Source organism: Bos taurus, chromosome 6 (genome assembly GCF_002263795.3).
Source record: "Bos taurus isolate L1 Dominette 01449 registration number 42190680 breed Hereford chromosome 6, ARS-UCD2.0, whole genome shotgun sequence".
Lineage (NCBI taxonomy): Eukaryota > Metazoa > Chordata > Mammalia > Artiodactyla > Bovidae > Bos > Bos taurus.
In genome coordinates, this window is record NC_037333.1 from 105,209,072 (window position 1) to 105,232,540 (window position 23,469).

Consider the following 23,469-nt stretch of genomic DNA (forward strand, 5'->3'; position numbering starts at 1 on the left):
TGGGGCAAGAGGCCTAGCTTTACACCCCTCTTAGCTTCCAGCATGCCTTCCTCAGTGCGCTTAGTAATTCCTAGTTTTTTATTTAAGGTGAGACATATGACTCCTCCTGTCACTTGAACACTTAGAGGCCATTGTAGGGTTATTCATTGGCTTAATTTCAGTCTTGTTGGGTCTCAGGGAATAGGGAGGCCCAAGGAGAAAGAGATGAGATGGGGGAACAGCTGGTCGGTGGACAGTCAGAACTCACACAACACTGACCCACCAAGTTCTGTGCCTTATATGGGCTCAGACTGTGGAGCCCCAAAGCAGTTACAACAGTAACATCAACAAGAGTCCTGATTGGTGGACCATTGGTGATCCAGTGGTTAGGACTTGTGCTCCCAATGCAGGGGCCATGGGTTCTCTCCCGAGTCAGAGAACTCATATCCTGCATGCTGCAAGTGCAGCCAAAAAAAAAATCACAGATCGCCATATGAATATAATAATGGAAAAGTCTGAAATACTGTGAGATCATCAAAATGTAACACAGAGACAAGCCGTGAGTAAACGTTGTTAGAAAAATGGTGCCGTAGACGTGCTCAGCACAGGGTTAACACAAACCTTCAATTTGTGAAATATACAATACCTGCAAAAAGAAAGGGCAATAAAGCAAGGTGTGCCTGTGTGGAGACAGTCAAAAGATCAGTAGTTGCCAGGGTGCAGGAAGGAGGAACTCACAGGGAGAGCACAGAGGGTGTTTAGGGACTATGTGCAGCATACTACAGTGGTGGGTACAAGTCATCATGTTGCTTTTGTTGTTATTGTTTAGTCGCTCAGTTGTGTCCAGCTCTTTGCAACCCCGTGGACTGTAGCCCTCCAGGCTCCTCTGTCCATGGGATTCTCCAGGCAAGAATACTGGACTGGGTTGTCATTGCCTCCTCAGGGGATCTTCCCGACCCAGGAATTGAACCCCTGTCTCTTGCACTGGCAGGCGGATTCTTTACCACTGAGCCACTAGGCGGGCCCACAAGTCATTATACCTGTGTCCAAATCTGTACAAAGTATAACACAAAGAGTGAACCTTCATGTAAACTGTGGGCTTTGGCTGATAAGGATGTGTGAATGTGGGTCACCAGTTATAACAAAGGTACGGCTCTGGTGCAGGATGTTCAGAGTGTTGAGACTGCATGTGTCGGGGCAGGGAGTATACGGAAATTCTGTGCTTTTCTCTAACCTAAAACTGCTCTAAAACATAAAATTTATTCATTAAAAACAGTTTCTTGAATGCATGAACAACATGATTACTCCTTCTACCTGTCCCCATGGTCATTGCTTGAACTATGACGTTTCCACTCATATCATTCTATTCCATGTTCAAGTTTTACAAGTTTTACATGTCTCTTTGCCCCATAAGCCATAAGTGCAAAGATTCTCTACCCTCCGCTGGAGGCTCTGCTGGATTATCAAGATGAAGCAAAAGTGCACATTCCCAGAGACTTATCTGGTGGTCCAGTGGTTAAAGAATCCACCTTGCAATGCAGGGGATGTGGGTTCAATCCCTAGTTGGGGGACTAAGATCCCACATGCCACGGAGCCACTAAGCCCGTGAGCCACAACTAGAGAATCCATGTGCCGCAATGAAAGATCCCGCAGCATGCAAGGAAGATACAGTATGCCGAAACTAAGAAAAAACTCAGCCAAATAAATAATAAATTGTGTGCTTAGTCATGTCAGACTCTTTGCAGCCCCATGGACTGTAGCCTTCCAGGCACCTCTCTCCATGGAATTCTCCAAGCAAGAATACTGGAGTGGGTAGCCATTTCTTTCTCCAGGGAAAAGTCCAGACCCAGGGGTAGAACCCTAGTCTCCTGCATCTCCTGCATTGGCAGGTGGATTCTTTACCACTCCATCACCTGGGAAGACCAAGTAAATAAAAGAGTGCAAATCCCCAATGCTCTTAAAGACAAATATGGACAAATCAGACCCCATCTCAGGATGACATCACAATGACAAAATCAAAGCCATTGATTGCTGCCAGTGCTCAGAGAAGCCATCTAGTCCTCCTGGTTTTGCAAACCATTTTCAGTATCAGAATCAATTTTTCAAATGAACTGACAGAGCCCCAAACATAAAAGAGTTAACAGAGTGAAAAAACAGTGCTTTTCTGCACAGATGGCGCCTGGATCCCTGAGGCATGTCTGCAAAGTCAGGGCTCCTGGGATCCCTTTGAGATGCACTGATTCGGCCTCCCCCTCTGTTTTGCACACAGCATAGGCCCCCCAAACAAGGAGAAGCCTTACAAACACTCGGCAAAGTCCACAGCCTGCACTCTATCTGCCTCTTTAGCTCATGCCCTTACATTCTCCAAAATACATCCTGGGCTCCAACTGTACCAGACCTGTATTTCTGCAAATGTTTCATATCTCAGGCTTCTGTGCCTTTGCTCCACAGTCAAGATGCAGCTCTGATATCACCTCCTCCAGGAAGTCTTCCTGTCCCACCACCCTTGACCCCACCATTTTACCCCAGGGATGGAGGTTGGTCAAGTAGAAGCCAGCACCTCCAGGAATAGGTAGAACCTAAACCTAACAGCCTAGGTGGGTGCAAACCAAACTTTCAAGTGCAAACCATCAGAGTGATATTAAGAGGGCCTGGGGAACCGCACCTAATGACCTGATTTCAGAAGAAAACAAGAGCCAGCGATGCATCTTAAACCAACAGATACCCAAGTGACCTCTAGCTGTGATTAAAAGCCATAAACACAGGCAAGAAAAACAAAAAACAGGCCAGGGAAATGTTTCTATGCCTAAGATCCCTCCGTGAGCCTCAGATTCCGTGTTCCTTGCCCTGGAATAAGATCCTTAGGATCTGAACCCTGGGACCTCCCGCGACCCCTCTCCTTTCCCTACACTCTCCCAGGACCCTCCAGGAGCAAGGAACTGATCCCACGCAGGGCCATCATCCTCTGTTTCTTTATCTCCTACCTCTCCCTCGAGCGCAGGGACTGCTCTCCCTTCCTCTATCCCTCCCCTCACCCCAGTGTCCAGCCGGTGTCTGGCACAGAACCGGCCCGCAAAGGTTTGCAGAATGGGGTACCAATCCAAGCCTTGGTGCTAACACCCGGTTTTCCGCGTGGCTGCAGCGCCCTCTGCCGGGCTTCTCTCGCGGCCATGAGGCACTCACCGGAGTCGGGGCGTTCACCACGGAGAGGTTGTACCCGTAGAGGAAGGAGGAGCCGAAGGCGCCCACGAGAGATGCCACGATCAACGAGCAGGACCAGTCCTGGGAAAGGAGAGCAAAGCACGTCAGAGCTGGCGCTCGGGGTTTGGGGGGGCACAGCCAGGGGCCCGCAGGACGCAGGTGGGCTGTCCTCTTCCCTGGGGAGGATTCCCAGGGTAAGGATGCCAGCTGTCCAGGAGGGGCTCCCCTCCGGGGCCGGTCCAGGTGGGCGTGGCCAGTCCAGGGAGCTCAGTTTGCCATCGGTCCCCCCACCTCCCGCCCCCCACCCTCCCGGCCACACGACTGCCCCCTTTATCGGGCTGCAAGAGATCTGTGCAACGCAGACCTAACGTCCTTTCGCAGGTGCTGTTAGCAGCTACAGCCCTGTGATTTTAGCAGAATCTGGCCAGTCTCTGACTCATCTCCGAGGTAAAAAGCAAAGCCAGGCTAAGCTGCCAGCAGCAGCATCTGGGTTCTCGCTAAAACCTACGGGCCAGGCATCTGTTCTCAGCCCTTTCTGGGAATTCTTCCACAGACTCCTAGGATCAGTACATTTTATCTTGATTTTACAGGTGAGGAAACAGAGGCACGGAGTGAAGGAAAGCTACTTGGCTCAAAATAGCCTGGAGTTAAAACTCCCCTCTGGGTCCTCCCCACCATTCTATGCAAAACAAAGAACTCTCTCACCCGGAAAAAAAATTTACATTAAGGTTGATTCGGTCCCAGCCTCTGGCCATCTCCAGAATTCCTTGCTGGAGCCGTTTAAGAGATAACTAGGCATCACTGACTCGACGGACATGAGTCTGAATGAACTCCGGGAGTTGGTGATGGACAGGGAGGCCTGGCCTGCTGCGATTCATGGGGTCGCGAAGAGTCGGACACGACTGAACGACTAAACTGAACTGAAATGAATCTGAACAACCTTGGAGAAAAACTGGCCCCCTTAAGACAGTAGATTTCCACATATATATCTATATATACTTACTCTTTTCTTGGGTCATTGCAGCAGCTCACTAATCTGACTGCTGCCCCTTCTCGCCTCATTAAAGGTGATCTGTTCCTGTAAAGTGCCGGTCTGGTTCTTTATTCTGAACCTTGCCTTCTCTAACCCCCTTACCCTACACGGAGCAGTCCCTGGTGGTGTCTGGGATGGAGATCAGAGCCCACCCAGGTGGTCCAGCTCCAGCATGCCCCCTGCAGCACCCACCGAACCACACTGCCTCCCCCCACTGCCTCCTCTCCTGGGTGCAGCGTCTCAGGGGCTAACGCTTCTGACAGCCCCAGAAGGCACACCCACCCACGAGTACTCTGTTCCAGGCTGCGCTGTCCACCCACAGGCTGGTGTGAGCACCTTAGGACAAGGACCTGCAGACAGACAGAGACAGGGCTTGGCCTGGAGGACCAAGCATTTATCTCCATGTAATCCTGCCCGCTGGAACCCATCCGTGGATGGCCACTGCCACCACGGGACTGGGAGTACAAGCAGCTGGGCCCCTTGGCAAAGGCTGGCCAGAAGGCAGGGGCTGGAAGTGGGAAGGGGCTGCCATCCTAACCTGGCCAGGCAAGTGTGGACCACTTGTCAGATAGGGGGACCCGGTGCTCTCGGAAGGCACTTTCTCTCCATCATTTTTCGTGTGTGTGTGTCTGTGTGTGTCCTCTAAGTGCCAGACCCTGACAAAGCTCCAGGGATGCAGCAGTAGACGTGATGTTAATAGATGAGGTCCACGGTTTAGGGAAGGGAATAAATCAAACACTGACCAGATAAGGAAGCTAGACTCTGACAGCCAGTTCCCTGCTTGGCCCACCTTGGCAGCCTCCTCCGGCACAGGCTCCAGTGCCGGACCGCTCCACCACGGCTGTGGGACCTGTCCAGGGTCTTGACCTTTCTGGACCTTTCTGGGCCTCAGCTTGCCCAACTGTAAAATGGGCTGTGTAGACTGTTGTGGCTGTGCAGCTGCCTGCGGACGCGGAGAGGGTGTGTGCACGTAGCCAGTGTTCTGAACGGCTGTTCACTCTGTTTTCTCTCTCTGCTCCTTCTGACCAAGCTGTGCAGAATAGCTGTTGGCCAAGCTACATGCCAAGGTCTCTCACCCTGGTTGAAGCCTCTGTGCCCCCTGAAATCCTCGCTTCTGGAGACCTTCATATCTAAGACCCGTTGAAAGTTGCCCTGAAAGTCCCACCTCCTCACTTTTACTTTTCTATCAATTTTGTCTGACCCCCGTCTCTGCCAGTTACAATTGTGTAAACTTAGACCAGTGGTTGGAGAAGGCAATGGCACCCCACTCCAGTACTTTTGCCTAGAAAATCCCATGGACGGAGGAGCCTGGTGGGCTGCCATCTATGGGTCGCACAGAGACGGACAGGACTGAAGCGACTTAGCAGCAGCAGCAGCAGACCAGTGGTATAGCTCCTCTGTGACTCGAAGTCCTCATCTGTGAAATGGGGATGTTAATAGACCTGTGACGGAGTCCAAGCAGACCGAGAAGACGGCAGACAAATGTCTCAAAACAACCATCTTATCAGGCTCTGGATGCCTGGCTCTTTTCTAGAACAGAGATGGGGGGTGGGGGAGTTGTGAGGAAACAAAGTAAAAAGGTCATTAATCTTGCAAGTATATCCTAGAATGATAAGTCTCCAGGGGCTGTGTTAGCTGTTTCCTTTCTGCAGTGTTCTGAACAAGGGCACTTGAACAGTCTGGCAGAGGGACAGGGTTGTCTGAGGCAGGCCCTTATATATGATCATAACAAAAGCCATGAAAAGCAAGTCAAAGAAACGGTTCCAAAATGGAGTCAGAATTGGCCCTTCCCTGCAACAGACCCACCTCATGGGATATTCTGCAGAAGAAAGAAGTTAGAGTAGGTGTCCAGGGGTAGGTACCCTGAGTATCAACAGCAGAGGCTGGACAGTTGGTGTGGGTCTTAATTTTTGAGGGCGGGGGTCTTGCTTCCAGACCCCAAACCTGCGGAGAAAGTGCTCTGTAAACGCTGGTGATTGGGCAGAGGCCAGAAGGAGGATTTATGGACCATAGAGATGGATGTTGGCAAGTGTGGGGTCAGAGTACTCTCTGCAGTAAGAGGAGCGGGAACTGAATGGGATGCACTGATGGAACAGAATCACTTTTGGACACCATGCCCGCCCTCCATCGCCTTTCGTCTTTAAACTCATCCTCTGGGGCTCAGCTCAGATGTTGTTCCTTTTGATCCCTGGGTTGTGCGGGTCCCTGGGCTTCTCTCACTCCTAGCCTTGGTCATTATGTCCTTGTCTGCACCCATCGGAGGGCAGAGAAGCACAGGTGAGAGCCCCGTCCCCCAGATCCCCCACCCCTGCATGCCCGCCAGGTCTTACCACCCACCCCAAGGTGGGGGTGGAGACGATGGGAGGCGAGAGCACCGCACACATGATGAGAGCAGTTCTCTGTGTGGCCTCACTGCCCGAGCACAGCCACGCTGCCAGAAGAAGCTGGCGGGAGCCCAGGGAGCTGCGACATCAGAGATGGAGCCCTGCAGCCAACGTCACAGGGTCCAGGAGCCAGGAATCAAGACCAGAGGCTTTTCAGGAAGGCGGAGAGAGGCCTCCGTGGCCCGGACAGAGGCCAGGCGCTGTGTTTACCTTTCGTCTCCTCCTGCCCTGCATCACAGTCCTCGGATGGGCACGCTCGTGAGGCCCTGGGTTGCTGTGGCTAAGGGAAGCTGAGCCCATGTCCTGTTTGGCGAAGACCCGCCCCCGGCCCTCCCCGCAGCTGGCTCCTTAGGGGCTCTGCTGGGCCATCTCCCTGAATCAGGAGGCAGAGTCCACAGAGGGAGGGCAAGGGGATGCCGAACAGGAAATGTGGCAATTGTATCCTGTCCGAACAGGAATTGAGCAATACAAATGTTTCCGCATTCACAGGCCTTCACCGCAGCAGCTGGAAAGCCCTGAAAAGGAAATTTCTTTTCCCAGAAATCACCACCCTGAGTACCTGATTTTTCTACTTAAAAAAAAAAAGAAAGAAAGAAATTGCATAGTGTGAATTTTTATTTGGGGCAAAATGAGGACTGCAGCCCAGGAGAGAGCACCTCAGATAGCTCTGAGAGACTGCTCCAAAGAGGTTGTGGGGGAAGGTGAATATATGTATGATTGGGATGAAGGGGTTGGTTTAGTTACTAAGTTGTGTCCGACTCTTGTGACCCCATGGACTGTAGCCCACCAGACTCCTCTGTCCATGGGATTTTCCAGGCAAGAATACTGGAGTGGATTGCCATTTCCTCCTCCAGGGGATCTTCCCGACCCAGGAATCGAACCCGGGTCTCTTGCATTGCAGGCAGATTCTTTACCGATTGAGCTATAAGGGAAGCCCATTGGTTTTAGAAAAGGCAGAGGAACCAGAGATCAAGTTGCCAACATCTGCTGGATCATGGAAAAAGCAAGAGAGTTCCAGAAAAACATCTATTTCTGCTTTATTGACTATGCCAAAGCCTTTGACTGTGTGGATCACAATAAACTGTTGAAAATTCTGAAAGAGATAGGACTACCAGACCACCTGGGTGAAAGGGAGTTGATGCAATCAAGCACTTAGCTTGGCAAAAGTTTTCTGCTAGTCACAAAGAGCAGATGTCACCACGAAGGGATGAAGTGCTTTCTAGATATGAAGAGACATAAGAATTGAGCTCATACTATCAGCTCCTGAAAATATCTAACTATCTGAAGACCTGTCCTGCCAGTTTTCCCAGAGCACGGAGTGCCCCAATTCCCTATCTCCATCCTGAACTCCCTTCAGGGGATGTTGAACGTCAGCAGCTGCAGGAGCTGAAGAGTTAATCTTTGCAGAGGTGGATGAAAGTGAAAGTGGAAGGCGCTCAAGCGTGAAAAGTCTCTCAATCTGTCTGACTCTTTGCAACCCCATGGACTGTCCATGGGATACTCCAGGCCAGAATACTGCAGTGGGTAGCCTTTCCCTTCTCCAGGGGATCTTCCCAACCCAGGGATCGAACCCAGGTCTCCCACATTGCAGGTGGGCAGAGGTAGATGGCAAGCGCCAATTTGAAGTTGACGCTTTCTCTGGCGTCTTTTTCTTTCCCCTCTTAAGGCCAGCATGCTGGGAGGAGAGCAACTAGCATGAACCCAGAGCAAAATCTCCCTTCGGCCTGGGACAGACAGATTACTGGCTACCGGAGAAGCCTGGCAGGGTTCCAACTGTGGCTCCACCGCTATTTAGCTGTGTGTCCTCAGGCAAGTTGATTTGCTTGCAAAATGGGAGCTTTATCCTGCCCTGATTATCCTGCAGAGTTATTCTGAGACTCAAATAGAAAACGCACAGCAACATATTGGAGATGAAGACAGGCTGCCCTGCAGCTCTAGAACAAGCGGGGAAGTTGTGGGTTTGGAAGAAAAAGACTTTGCCACCGGTTGTTACTCTGCCCTGCTCATACAGGTGGCCTGGCTCAGGGAAAGCATTAAGGAGTCGAGACCCCTCATGCACACCAGGATGTCATGCGAATTAACTCCCTGTACGGCTGAATTGCTCGGATGTCAGAGAAGGGCCTTAAATTATGTCTAGGATATGCCTTGGCCATTTGCGCCCAGAGCAGAGACCAGGTGCAGAGGCTGGCAGAATGATGGCAGGCTTGGGGAACAGAGGACCCCTAAAAGGCCAGGGCGTCTGCAAATCCACAAAAGAGAGACCCGAAGCCGGCAACCTGGGTTTAATGGAAAGTGCATGGTGAAATAAAAGCTATGGATCACAGCAGAATTTCTGGGAGCGTGGATTGTCAAGTGCACACAAACACATCCAGCTCTGCGAATGCAGATCAGTGGGAAGGGAGCTGCTCAGTGGGGAGCTGAAACTTCTGAAAGAAAAAAGCCAGCCCTGAATAATTAGGCTGGTTATTTACTGAGTGCATGAATCATTCAGTGCAATATTCATTCTGCATATCAGTCATGCAGGGAGGCCGCTGGCACAATTGGCTGTTTCTGAAACCAGTTTTCAGCCAGTTGGCCAGTTCCCCTCACAGAGCTGGGTCCAGAGCAGGGTTCTAACATGGGAGCTCTCGACTGTGACATCACATGTGAGAGCTGAGGATTCCCCTGGGAAACACGGAGAAGGCACTGAGCCAACCTGGGGCTGATCCTGGAAGACTTCCTGGAAGAGGTGATTCCAGAGCCGACTCTTACAGGATGAGTAAGCCAGGGGAATAATGCAGGCAGAGAAGGGCTTGGGGTGAGAGGGCAGAGCCAGTCCTGCAGACATGGATGCCCCGGGGGTGTGGGGAGAAGCAAAATAATTGAGTGAGTTGGGGCCTAAAGTGTGGGAGCGGCAGCATGGCTATTTCACTGTGCAGAGAGGAACCAGCTCTGCGGTCCCCATGGGGTGTCTTACTCATCATCTCATTTCCTCCTCCACCCGCTCCTTGTCTCAGGCCTTTCCACGTAACCACCCTGGTCTTCTCATCTTTAACAGGGGGGTGTCCCTGATCTTGCTAAAACTCACATTGGGTCAGTGACCTGCCTTTTTCATTTAAAATTGTTCCATGTTCCCCATGGTGGTTGAAAACACTAAAGGCCCGATCACCCAAACGGAGTGCAGACTGGAGGTGGGGGAGGCGGGGCTGGAGCGGGGCGGGGTGGGGGGGGGGCGGTGGAGGGTGGGACAGCCTTCCAGCAGCTGCCCTGACCCTGCGCTGCACGAAGGGCTCTCCCAGAAACCCGGACTGGACACCACTCAGTGGAACAAAAGAAACTTGCAGTAAGTCACTTCCCCTTTTTCGTTGTGCAGCCTGGAGGCGGTGCTTAGCCTGAAGAGTTCTTCTTATTGGTGGAACTGACTGTCTGTCAGTTGTCGCCCCCCCCCCCCCCCAACCCAGCTCCAGAGAAGGCAATGGCACCCCACTCCAGTACTCTTGCCTGGAAAATCCCATGGACGGAGGAGCCTGCTGGGCTGCAGTCCATGGGGTCGCGAAGAGTCGGACACGACTGAGCGACTTGACTTTCACTTTTCACTTTCATGCATTGGAGAAGGAAATGGCAACCCACTCCAGTGTTCTTGCCTGGAGAATCCCAGGGACAGGGGAGCCTGGTGGGCTGCCGTCTTTGGGGTCGCACAGAGTCGGACACGACTGAAGCGACTTAGCAGCAGCAGCAGCCACCCAGCTCTCCCGCAAACCAGCCCAGAGGTGAGCAGTGACGTCATACGCCTGAGATGGGAGCCCAACTATTCTGGCTCAAGTTCCAGGCTGGGCTCGCCTATTTAGGAAGCCTGGCCTTGGGGTTAACCGTGCTTTCTTCCTTCAGACAAATGGGGGGTCTTGGATTCCCAGGGGGCACCCCAGTGCATTCCAAGGTGAGAAAACAGAGAGCTCCATTCTTTTGAAAGCCTTGATGAGCCTGATGAGAGCTGCTCTCTCTGCTTGCCACAGCTCAGCCGGTTAACCCCCCGACAGTGGTGCCCAAAGGACTGCCTGGCTTTGGGTCTCAGCCCCACTTCTGACAACCTGTGAGCTCTTGGGCAAGTTTCTCGGCCTCTCTGGCACAGTGTCCTCATCTGTCAAATGGGCCTGATGATGGTGCCACCACCTCTTAGACTTGCTAAGATTTGAGGAGTTTGTGCGTGGAGAACACTAAAAACCCTGGAACCTAAAACAGCACCTGGTCTACAGCTAAGCACACAATGAACATTCATTGTTCTTCACATCCCCCTGTCCCTCTGGTGAGCTATTTCTTGGCCCAGTGCTCTTGTTCTCATCCTTTTCTCAACAAAGGACACGGTGAGTACTCTCTGTAGAAAGATCCCCCTGGGTCCCCCCGCCCCCAACCTCGTGTCGGTGTTCACAGCAGCAAAGAAAAGGGTTGGGGCCAGTAGGGTGCAGCTGGACCATTGCCAAGGCCAGTTTCCCTGCTTGAGTACCAGGCCTCTGTGATGAGCACCATCCGGTGAGGCTCTGTGAACCAGATGACAGCTAACTGGGGCTCCCCACTAACCATCTCCCAAGACACATCTACACTGCTCTACCCTCTGCCAACTGTTCCCACCTGCCACGCCACCCACCCTCCCACCAGGCTCAGGAGGATCCACTAGGCTGATGCCACGAGGAAGAACAGAAGTTCAGGGAGAGCCTGGATTCGCCCATCTCCAAATCTGATGCCAGATCCCCAGCCACATGGTCTGTGGCCCGTGCTCTCAGACAGGTCCTAAGGCAATTCACTCTATCGAGGATGTGGCCGGGGCTTCCCTAGTGGCTCAGACGGTAAAGCATCCACCTGCAATTCAGGAGACCTGGGTTCGATCCCTGGGTTGGGAAGGTCTTCTGGGGAAGAAAATGTCTACCCTCTCCAGTATTCTTGCCTGGAGAATCCCAGGGACAGAGGAGCCTTGGCAGGCTACAGTCCATGGGGTCTCAAAGAGTCAGACATCACTGAAGTGACTTAGCATGCACATACGCAGTACAGTTGTAACCCGAATCCCCAGCTCAAAAGAAGTGGGAAACTATACAGCTTTTCTGGAGTTTGAAAATATGTCTCTAGAGCTGGTGTTGGACAGGGAAACCTGGTGTGTTGCGGTCTGTGGGGTCGCAAAGAGTCGGATACGACTGAGTGACTGGACTGAACTGAGACATCGTAGTATATGCATGTTAATCCCAATCTCCCAGTTCATCCCACCATCTCTCATCTCCCCTTGGTATCCACACGTTTGTCCTCTACATCTGTGTCTCTATTGGAAAAGAATATTTTTAAAAACATGTCTCTATGCATAACTGAATCACTTTGCCATAGAGCAAAAATTAGCATAACATCATGAATCAGCAATACTTCAATTTTTACAAAACAATTTTTTTAAAGAAGGATGTGGTCATAGCCCAGCATTCCTGGGTGTGCCGGGCCTGTCCTGACACTCATACACTCGTCCACACACACACCTTTTACCAGTGCCCCTAATTTTGCTCATCCTTCACTGCTCAGCCCCCTCGCCACCTCCCCCCAGGAGGGACCACCTCAGGGTCACCTGGACACTCCTACCAGGGAGACATAAGGGAACCAGGACTGACCAGTTTCTTTTTCTCCAAGTTGCTTCCTTTGTTATCTGCTGAGTCATTTTCCCTGAGCTTCATGGTTCCTTGTCAGCCTTTGGACTGGGCTTTTTTGTTCCTGAAAGAGAGAAAAAAGGGAGAAGTGGTTAGACAGACGCTGGCTGTCACAGATAAGGAACCCAGGGGAGGAGGCCCTGGTGAGGACACCAGGGTGGCGGGCCCAGCTTCCCCAGAGCCCCGGGAGCCTCTGTTCCTCTCTGGCCTGTTTCTCCATTTACGAGACGGTCAGGTTGGACCACTGCTGTGTTTTCCCACCCCTGGCACGTTGCTGATCAAGTACTGGCCCCTCCCCAGGATATCCTCATTTGTAAGGTCCTCTTACGATGGGGCATATTTTGGAAATCCTAGACTTTCTGTCCTTAAGATGTGAAAATAAAAGTACTATAAGTTCAAAGTGCAATGTCGCCTGTCAAATTGAAACTATTACCAAACAGTTAGCACAATTGTAGGAGCTTCCCAGGTGGTGCTAGTGGTACAGAACCCGCCTACCAGTGTAGGAGGCATAAGAGAGGCAGTTTGATCCCTGGGTCAGGAAGATCTCCTGGAGGAGGGCCTGGCAACCCGCTCCAGTATTCTTGCCTGGAGAATCCCCTGGACAGAGGAGCCTGGCGGGCTACAGTCCATGGGGTCACAAAGAGTTGGACACGACTGAAGTGACTTAGCACACACAAATGCAGCACAATTGTAACCCGAATCCCTAGCACAAAAGAAGTGGAAAACTCTATAGCTTTTCTGGAGTTTGAAAATATGTCTCTAGAGCTGTAAAAGTATTTCAGTCCTTTGGCCCAATGACTGCATTTATAGTTAGCCTAAAGCAGTAATTAAAATGTACAAAGATTTAAGCCTGAGATGATCATTGCAACATTTTTCATGGTAGAAAAATGGTCTTCACAATAGGACAGAATATTTAAGAAGAAAGTTTAAATTTTGGCACATTCACGTGCTGGAAGCTTATGTTAAAGAATACCTAATATCATTGGAAAGTGTTGATAATACATTCTTACTTGACAACGTGAGGAAGATGTATAAAGAAATATACTCTAGTCAACATTAAAAATAGGTGTACTTGTTTTTTTAGTCACTAAGTCATGTCTGATTCGTTATGACCCCATGGATTGTAGCCCATCAGGCTCCTCTGTCCTTGGGATTTCCCAGGTAATAATTTTGGAATGGGTTGCCATTTGCTTCTCGAGGGGATCTTCCCAGCCCAGGGATTGAACCCATGTCTCGTGCATTGGTAGGTGGATCCTTTCAGTTCAGTTCAGTTGCTCAGTCGTGTCTGACACTTTGTGACCCCATGGACTGCAGCACTCCAGGCTTCCCTGTCCATCACCAACTCCCAGAGCTTACTCATGCTCATGTCCATTGAGTCAGTGATTCCATCCAACCATCTCATCCTCTGTCTTCCTCTTCTCCTCCTGCCTTCAATCTTTCCCAGCATCAGGGTCTTTTCCAATGAGTCAGTTTTTCACATCAGGTGGCCAAAGTACTGGAGTTTCAGCTTCAGCATCAGTATTTCCAATGAATATTCAGGTTTGATTTCCTTAAGGATGGACTGGTTGGATCTCCTTGCTATCCAAGGAACTCTCAAGAGTCTTCTCCAACGCCACAGTTCAAAAGCATCAATTCTTTGGCGCTCAGCTTTCTTTATAGTCCAAATCTCACATCCATACATGACTACTAGAAAAACTATAGCTTTGACTAGAGGGACCTTTGTCAGCAAAGTAATGTCTCTGCTGTCTAGGTTGGTCATAACTTTTCTCCCAAGGAGCAAGCATCTTTTAATTTCATAACTGCAGTCACCATCTGCAGTTATTTTGGAGCACCCCAAAATAAAGTCTGTCACTATTTCCATTGTTTCCCCATCTATTTGGCATGAAGTGATGGGACTAGATACCATGATCTTAGTTTTCTGAATGTTGAGCTTTAAGCCACCTTTTTCACTCTCCACTTTCACTTTCCTCAAGAGGCTCTTTAGTTCTTCACTTTCTGCCATAAGGGTGGTGTCATCTGCATATCTGAGGTTATTGATATTTCTCCCAGCAATCTTGATTCCAGCTGGTGCTTCATCCAGCCCAGCATTTCTCATGATGTACTCTGCATAAAAGTTAAATAAGCAGGGTGACAATATACAGCCTTGACATACTCCTTTGCCTATTTTGAACCAGTCTGTTGCTCCATGTCCAGTTCTAACTGTTGCTTCTTGACCTGTATACAGATTTCTCAGGAGGCAGGTCAGATGGTATGGTATTCCCGTCTCTTAAGAATTTTCCACAGTTTGTTGTGATCCACACAATCAAAGGCTTTGGCATAGTCAATAAAGCAGAAATAGATGTTTTTCTGGAACTCTCTTGTTTCTTCGATGATCCAGCGGATGTTGGCAATGTGGATCCTTTACTGTACTTGAACCACACCCATGTGTTTTTTAATTTAAAGTTAAATTTAAACCAAAAATGTTTACACATTAAATTATTTATTTTGGCCACCTCATGCGAAGAGTTGACTCATTGGAAAAGACTCTGATGCTGGGAGGGATTGGGGGCAGGAGGAGAAGGGGATGACAGAGGATGAGATGGCTGGATGGCATCACTGACTCGATGGACGTGAGTCTCAATGAACTCTGGGAGTTGGTGATGGACAGGGAGGCCTGGCATGCTGCGATTCATGGGGTCGCAAAGAGCCCGACACGACTGAGTGACTGAACTGAACTGAAGCTTAATGAACAATTATTCATTAAGCTCCTAGCATCTAGGGCTTCCCTGGTGGCTCAGATAGTAAAGAATCTACCTGCAATGCAAGAGACCCAGGTTCAATCCCTGGATTGGGAAGATTCCCTGGAGAAGGGAAATGGCAACCCACTCCAGTATTCTTGCCTGAAGAATTCCATGGACAGAGGAGTCTGGTGGGCTACAAAGAGTAGGACACGACTGAGCGACTTACACTTTAACACTAAGCATCTAGGTTATGAGAATGAAATCTTGAGCAAAACAGACCTCACCCTGCCCTGACGGAGCTTACATTCTGGGAGAAGAGACAGTTTAGGAGGAGCATATGGACTTCTCAAGAGGCGTATTGAAGGTAAGAGGCCTGGCCCAGCAGAGAGAGACCACAGCAGGAGATAGGCTGTAGAGATAAGCGGACGACTCATGACATATTTCTATGCAGAGAAAGCAGACATCCTGCAAACAGCATAACATAACAGCAATTACCACTCAGCTGTGCTTTCTCAGCCAATGTTTATCTGATTTGCTTTCCTCTGTTTTCCAATTTTCTACACTAAAACACACAGAAACCAATCACTTCTACAACTGGAAAAGCAAGCTTTTAGAATGTCTTCAAATGAAAGAGAAAACCATTTTGTTAAAGAATGAAGCCCTTAGGGTGTCAAGGAGCCAAGTAGACTAAAAACTACAGTTTTGGAAGAATAAGAAGTTCTTACGGGTTAACGGGCTCTGAATTTGAAGTCACGTGAGCTGCCTGACAATGTTGACTGGAGGCCCTCCACCGAGGGACCCACCTGCGTATGGCCAGCACACGCCCAGGGACATGCCGCCCACTGGACCTCCATGTTCAGGCCCCTCTTGCTATCTCTCAGGCCCCCGGGCTGGACTGCCTCCTCTCCTGCCTTTGTCTCATCTTCCAGGCTCACCTTCTCTGCTGTCCGTCTGTTCCTTCTGGAAAGTCTGAGTCGCTTTGCGTCCTGTGCCTCCCCGAGCTTCTTCCCTTAGCCTTGCGGGAGCCAGACTGTACTGAACCACTGACGGTTCTTTCATCTGCGTCCTTGACCGTGACTTTGACCCCCTCCTGAGGGTTCATTTTATGTGTCAGCTTGGCAAGGCCACGGTGTCTAGTTGTGTGCTTAGACATTCAGAGAACAGGCAAGCTACTGCTGGTAGTTTTTAGGTATGACTCACGTTTAACAGGGCTTCCCTGGGGGCTCAGCAGTAAAGAATCTGTCTGCAAAGCAGGAGGCTTAGGAGATGAATATTCTATCCCTGGGTCAGGAAGATCTCCTGGAGGAGGGCATGGCAACCCACTTCTGTATTCTTGCCTGGAGAATCCTATGGACCGAGAAGACTGGCGGGCTACAGCCCATGGGGTCACAGAGAGTCAGACATGACTGAAGCAACTGAGCACACACGCACATTTACAATCAGCTGACTTTAAGTAGATGGGCCTCCATAACGTAGGTGAGCCTCATCCATTGAGCTGGAGGCCTTAAGAACAAAGACTAAGGCACCCCATAGGAGAAGAAATTCTGCATTAAGATGACAACATAGAAATTCTGCCTGAGTTTCCAGCCTTCAGGCCAAGGTTGCAACTTCAATTCCTGCCAGAATTTCTAGCCTGTGGACTTGCCATATGGGTCTGGGGCTTGCCAGCCCCATGATCATGTGAGTTAATTCCTTAAAAGCTCTCTGTCTTTTTCTATCAAAATCTACCTATCTATCTAGATATACATCCTATTGGCTCTGTTTCTCCGGAGAACCCTGCCTGACACACTCCTTACACTCTGGGACCACAGCTGACCCATCTCTGTGCCCACGGAGTCTGACAGTAGCTGGCTTTAGCCAGGGGAGCCCTCTGGGGTGGTGTGGGTCGGTGGGGAGAGAGGAGTCAGAATGGGGTCAGCCCAGAAGGGTGGGTTGGGGTGGGAGGTGCGAGGGAGGTTTAAGAGGAGGGGGACACATGTATACCTATGGCTGATACATGTTGACGTATGTCAGAAGTCAACACAACCTTGTGAAGCAATTATCCTCCAATTAAAAATAAATACGTTTTTAAAAAAGAATGGCATTGGATGAGATGGGAGGGGACTGAGGGAGCCAGAGAGAAAATGTCCTCGGCCACCACCTATCAAGTTCCGGGGGCTGCACTTCCATTCTAGTTTGCATGAATGGCTGTCACCACACAGCTCCAAGGAGCTCCATTCACACAGTCAATGTCCGCCTGGAGCTATGCAAGGTGGTGGTCCTGCAGGTACCTAAGGATGAAGATGGTCTCCAAACACTCAGGCAAGAGCCTGATTTGAAAAGGCACGAACAGAGTGGAAAGAGCAAGGATGTTAGCATCAGAAACCTGGATGCCAACCCTGGTTTTGCCTCCATGACCCAGAGCAAATTACTTAACCTTTGGGTCTGTTTCTTTATCCTTCAATGGTGGTGGTTATCATTCTCTCATATGATTCTTAGCCTAGGCTAAGAATGTACATCAAAGGCCTGGGGAGATGCCTGGCAAGTCCTTGGTGTCTAATTAATGGCAACCATCGTTCACTGAGCTGGAGAAGACTCAAAGCAGCAGATTTGGGGATGGGAGGAAATAAAGAATTCTCTTTTGGAAGTGTGTGGCTGAGATGCTTGTGTGACACCCAAGTGCAAATGTCACTTGGGCACTTGGAAATAGGAGCAACGCTCAAGAAGTGGTCTGGACTGGAGATACGTTAATGACATTTAACACCACGGGATTAGGTAAGTCACAGAAGAGAGTGGAGAAAAAACTTCCTAAGGAACTTTGACCAGAAAAGAGCAGGTGGGGGACGGAAAATGGCAGAGGAAACTGACTCAGAGAAAACAGGGAGAGTGAACTTAGACAGGAGACCTTTAAGAGGATGTGAGTGGTCAGCTGTTTGAATACGGCTCAGGGGTCATGGAGCGAATAGTGTCCATGGCTTGTGACCACGTGGAGGCCACTGGGAAGTGTGAGTGGATGTGACAGGGACAGAGTACAGGGACAAATTAGGTGATTATATAGCTAATCCCACTAGGGGATTGCATGTAGGAAACATATGGGAGACCTCTGTAAGTTAATGATCACTCAAGAAAGTAGTTTTGCTTAACCACAAACCCAAGCAGGCTTGCTTAGCAACAAACCCACGCAGCAGAAGTATGAGACATGCCCCCAAAAAACAAAACAATGGTAGCATAAGACCCATACCCTGCCCGGTGAGCTCAGTAAGTTAATTGACCTCGAAGACATGCTCTCTGCACACATGAAAAACAATAATTTGTGGAAAGACGATATTTCAAAGTAAAGACCCTCATTGTACTGAGACTTGAAATAATTTTTTCATAGTGCCGTGACAGTCCTGGCTTGACCATGTAGGGACAAGAAAACCCCCCTGCTCAACCTGGAGCAAGAGCTGATGATGAAAGCATGACATGTATTCAAGAATGAGGAAGAAAGTAGTCTTTTCCCCCTCCGCACTTTTCCTTTGATTATAAAACTGTAGCCCACTAAGTTCTCAGGACACAGCACCCTCTTACCCACCCACGTGTAAGCCTCACAAGCGTCCTAATATATCACTTCTTACCAATCACTTTGGCTTTCTCTGAATTCTTTCTATGCTGAGACAGAAAGGATCAGAGCTCTGCAGAGCCCCCTGAAATGCCACCAAACAGTTTTAGGAAGGAGGTAGGAAGAGCCTGGAGAAGGAAATGGCAACCCATTCCAGTATTCTTGCCTGGAGAATCCCAGGGACAGGGGAGCCTGGTGGGCTGCCGTCTATGGGGTCGCACAGAGTCGGACATGACTGAAGTGCCTTAGCAGCAGCAGCAGCAGCAGCAGGAAGAGCCTGGATGCCCTAGGAGAAGGAGACCAATCTTCCCAGAATGTTGGCCATTTGGAGAAGCAGAGAAGGGGGCCGGCAGTAGGTGTGGAATCCGAGAACAGATTATGGGTGAAGCATGGGCAGGATGCAGGTTTGGAAGTGGGGAGGTGGGGGACTTCTGTCCAGTGGTATCCGTATTCTCAGTGACCAAGACCAAGCAACCAACTGAAGGGACAGGAAGATTTGTGAAGCTGAGAAACTGCCACTGGGAACCTTTGGGGCACAGCCTTCAGATGACTAATTCATGTTGATGTTTGGCAGAAATCAATACAGTACTGTGCGGCTTCTCTGATATCACAGTAAAGAATCTGCCTGCAATGCAGGAGACCCTGGTTTGATTACTGGGTCAGAAAGATCTGCTGGAGAAGGGATAGGCTACCCATTCCAGTATTCTTGGGCTTCCCTTGTGGCTCAGCTGGTAAAAAATCTGCCTGAAACGCGGGAGACCTGGGTTTGATCCCTGGGTTGGGAAGATCCCCTGGAGAAGGTAACGGCTACCCACTCCAGTATTCTGGCCTGAAGAATTCCATGGACTGCATAGTCCATGGGGTCGCAAAGAGTCGGACACGACTGAGTGATTTTCACTTCATTTCACAAAACAATACTGTAAAGCAATTATCCTTCTATTTAAAACAAGTTGAAATAAATAAATAAAAGGAAGAGGAAAACCTGGCAGAAAGTGCAACCACACACAGACTCACCAAGGAGTTCTTTATATACAAATAATGATGATGATGATAATGGTCAGTTTCAGTTCAGTTCAGTCGCTCAGTCATGTCAAACTCTGTGACCCCATGAACTGCAGCACACCAGGCCTCCCTGTCCATCACTAGCTCCCAGAGTTTACCCTAACTCATGTCCACTGAGTCGGTGATGCCATCTAACCAAGTTAGTTTCAGTTCAGTTCAGTTCAGTTCAGTACAGTCGCTCAGTCGTGTCCGACTCTTTTCGACCCCATGAATCGCAGCACGCCAGGCCTCCCTGTCCATCACCAACTCCCGGAGTTCACTCAGACTCACGTCCATCGAGTCAGTGATGCCATCCAGCCATCTCATCCTCTGTCGTCCCCTTCTCCTCCTGTCCCCAATCCCTCCCAGCATCAGAGTCTTTTCCAATGAGTCAACTCTTCGCATGAGGTGGCCAAAGTACTGGAGTTTCAGCTTTAGCATCATTCCCTCCAAAGAAATCCCAGGGCTGATCTCCTTCAGAATGGACTGGTTGGATCTCCTTGCAGTCCAAGGGACTCTCAGGAGTCTTTTCCAACACCACAGTTCAAAAGCATCAATTCTTTGGCGCTCAGCTTTCTTCACAGTCCAACTCTCACATCCATACATGACCACTGGAAAAACCATAGCCTTGACTAGATGGACCTTTGTGGGCAAAGCAATGTCTCTGCTTTTCAATATGCTATCTAGGTTGGTCATAACTTTAGACTGTTCTAAGTTACAATGGATCTACCTAGGTGGATTTCAGCACCAGGCCACTGTCATTAATGATCTCAAGGGCTTTGGGAATAAACTAGGGTGATTCAAAAAAAAAAAGAAAAACCAAGCCTGGTGGGCCAGCAGGAGGGTGTGGACAGTCCATTCCCAGCTCAGGTCTGGGGAAGGCAGATGTGAGTGTTGGAGCACTTCGGGGGTTGGGGGCAGAGAGTGAGTGGCAGGTGAGATGAGGCAGTTAAGGGAGGATGGAAGCTTAGACTGCAACCACAGAGAGAACACAGGATCCCAGCCATGGTCAGAGGGTGGCTTTTTTGAGGATGTACATTGCCTGTCCAAAGCTGGAAGCACCTAGAAGTCATGGTCAGAGCTGGTGAACAGTCCTGGATGAAGGAAGAAGTGGCCACAGATGTGGGTGGGAGAAGAGATGGCAGCAAGTGGACATGAACTGATCACAGAGTGTGTTGAATTGTCCTGTGGGTACAGCTGAGGTGAGGAGACACAGGCATGGGGTGGGAGGACCAGTGCGTCCTGCAGGTCAAACTCGAGAGGGTGAGTCCTCTGGGTTGAGAGAGGTGAGCTGTGCCCGAGGACAAGGATGGGGAGATATGTGTGCATTCTTCCCAGGAACATGCTGCAAATGGGGAAGACTGTTGGTACCAGCAGGGGTTTGTGGGGTGCAGGTCACGCTTCCTTCGGGATCACAGACAGCTCTGACTTCCTACTCCTCCATCAGCGAGGGTTATTAAGTACATAGGGACTCACTGCCCAGGGGAGTTATTTGCAGTAGAGGCTTAAGACTCTGTCTCCCACACAGAAGCCACCAGGGAGCTGAGAATGACGTCACATCCCTGCGATATCGTGTCACAGGGGAAGCTGCCAGCTGTGGAGTACAAAGCCAAGTTCAGACGGCTCACACCCTAGGCAGCATGGATCCATGAGTTCAAACTCCAGCTCTTTAGCTCACTAGCTGTGTGACTTAGGGAAAGTTACTTAACCTCTCTGGACCTCTATTTCTTTGTGTCAAGCAGGGAATAGTAATAGGACCAGCTTCATAGGGTTGTTGTGGGGATTAAGTAAGTCAATGTATATGAAGCAAATACTAAATGCTAAAAGATCACGAGCTGTCAACATCACCACAGGCTCCTGGGAGAACACGTGGAATGAATGGTGTCTTAGAATGAGTTCAGAGGAAAAAGGAGGGGAATTCACTTAGTGTTTGACTAGAGGAATTACGGCTTCTCTGGTGGCTCAGTTGGTAAATAATCCACCAGTGCAGGAGATGAGGGTTTGATCTCTGAGTTGGGAAGATCCCTTGGAGAGGAATTGGCAACCCACTCCAGTATTCTTGCCTGGGAAATTCCATGGACAGAGGAGCCTGGTGGGCTACAGTCCATAGGGTCACAAAAGAGTCAGACATGACTTAATGAATAAACAACAACAGAGGATCTTAAACTACCTCAGAATAATTCTCTCAGCTTAAATAGAATAATAACATAACATAACATAATATATATATATATATATATATATATAAAGCCTAGTGCATGGGGTTTCAAAAATGTTAACTTTTGTTCTTACAGTCCGTGATAACAATACTAATATTGCTGCTACTCAAGTCTAACACTCGGCCAGTGCCCATCATTGTGGCCCAAAATGTCAGATTCCTGTTTCCATTTCTGAATAGCCACGTTCTGAGGTCCCAAGGGTTCACTTGCCGCAGTCCAGCAGCTGCAGACAGCAGAACTCTGCTCGCAGCAATTTGATTGGCCCCACCTACTGTTTAGATAATCACCTCCACTGTACTGGTGCTGCTGCTCCTTATAATAAAACCTTCAGGGCACCATGAGTTGGAGGCTTTAACGGGCCATGGGAGAAGTAAAGCAAGTGAGGCTGGGAGGAGAATCTTTGCCCACCTAGCCTGTCACGGAGGTGGACCTGCACCCAGACTGCCTGAAGTCAGCCCCTCGCTTGTGAGCCCGCACTTAGTAGAAGGACAAAGGCAAAGAGAAGGCACCACACACATGAATGCAGCACAAAAGATGGACAGACAGTGCAGTGAAGGGGGATGTCTTTCCCAGGCCGGCTCCTGCAGGCAGAGGTCACCTCCCTAAATGGAGTATTCTGGGCCTTGTGTCCTGTCCATAGGATGGGGCCCTGCTGACTAAGCCCTGTGGGTCCAGCAAGTCACTAGCTGACAGCTTTGAGCAGAAAACGCCACACCTGTCCTGGCCTCAGTTCTCTGACCAACACTCCATGGTGACTGCTTAATTTTCAGGGTTAATTCTCTGCTGACTTTGGCATGGTGCTCAAGCTAACCCTAGGGCTTTCCAGGTGACGCTAATGGTAAAGAACCTGCCTGCCAATCCAGGAGACGTAAGAGACGTGGATTCAATCCCTGAGTTGGGAAGATCCCCTGGAGGAGGGCATGGCAACCCACTCTAGTATTCTTGCCTGGAGAATCCCATGGACAGAGGAGCCTGGCAGCCTAGTCCATGGTGGGTCACAAAGATTTGGACACAACTGAAGTGACTTAGCACAGCATAGCACAAGGCAGCTAACCTAAAAAGGAAGACCCAGTAAAGGAATGTGGAAAACAGGGCAGTTAGGAAGAGAGGCAGTGGGGGGAAGAAAGGGAAGGGAGGAGGGGGCATGTTAGCAGCTATAGGAATAATAACCACAGGATAATCAATTTCTTTTTTATGTAAACATTTGTCAGACACCACGCTAAGCACTCCAAGTGCCTTTTCTCATTTAATTGTCACCAAATTGATTTTCATATCTCTCAATTTTTAACTCTCTTGCTCCAGCTGCTCTGTAAACCCGGGTAATTCCTGAAATGGTGTCTAAGGTTGATCGAAATCTACGAGCCTGACTTCCCTGTTTCCTTGAGCTTCCCCAGCCCGTTCCTGATTAAAGACCAAAGAAAAAAATGCTTCATAAACAGAACAGCCTGGGAAGCTGTGAAAGAAAGCAGCAAGAATGATTAAGTGGCATCCTGCTGCTATCATAAACATTCCTTGATGCCAGTCTTGACAAGCAACAAATGATCAACAAGCTATTGATGGCTTGCTCAGCTTATGAAAAATGTGTCCAGCTGTGGGTCAACAAGTTCTGGCCTGGGAGTCCAAGGCAGATGTGCCCAGGCGATGTCACTGCTGACCGT

The 23,469-nt window shown here is 49.7% G+C and overlaps 1 protein-coding gene across 11 annotated transcripts in view; it reads right to left on the reverse strand.

Moving 5' to 3' along the window:
• Positions 1-16,007, reverse strand: part of SLC2A9 (solute carrier family 2 member 9) — a 280,693-nt gene extending 264,686 nt beyond the window's left edge. For 9 of the 11 annotated variants that reach the window (XR_009494947.1, XM_059887811.1, XM_024993632.2 and 6 more), the window contains exons 1-3: positions 6,808-6,977; positions 6,020-6,157; positions 3,163-3,261 (exon numbers count right to left, since the gene is read on the reverse strand). Coding sequence is in view for 10 of the 11 variants with exons in the window: in XM_059887811.1 (XP_059743794.1) it covers positions 3,163-3,261; positions 6,020-6,157; positions 6,808-6,897 (327 nt within the window). In the remaining variant the exon portion in view is untranslated. Of the gene's footprint in view, positions 1-3,162; positions 3,262-6,019; positions 6,158-6,807; positions 6,978-12,215; positions 12,316-15,906 lie in introns of those variants that run through there. The other 2 variants (XM_015471765.3, XM_024993633.2) reach the window with 2 other exon arrangements.
• Between the last annotated feature and the right edge of the window lie 7,462 nt (positions 16,008-23,469).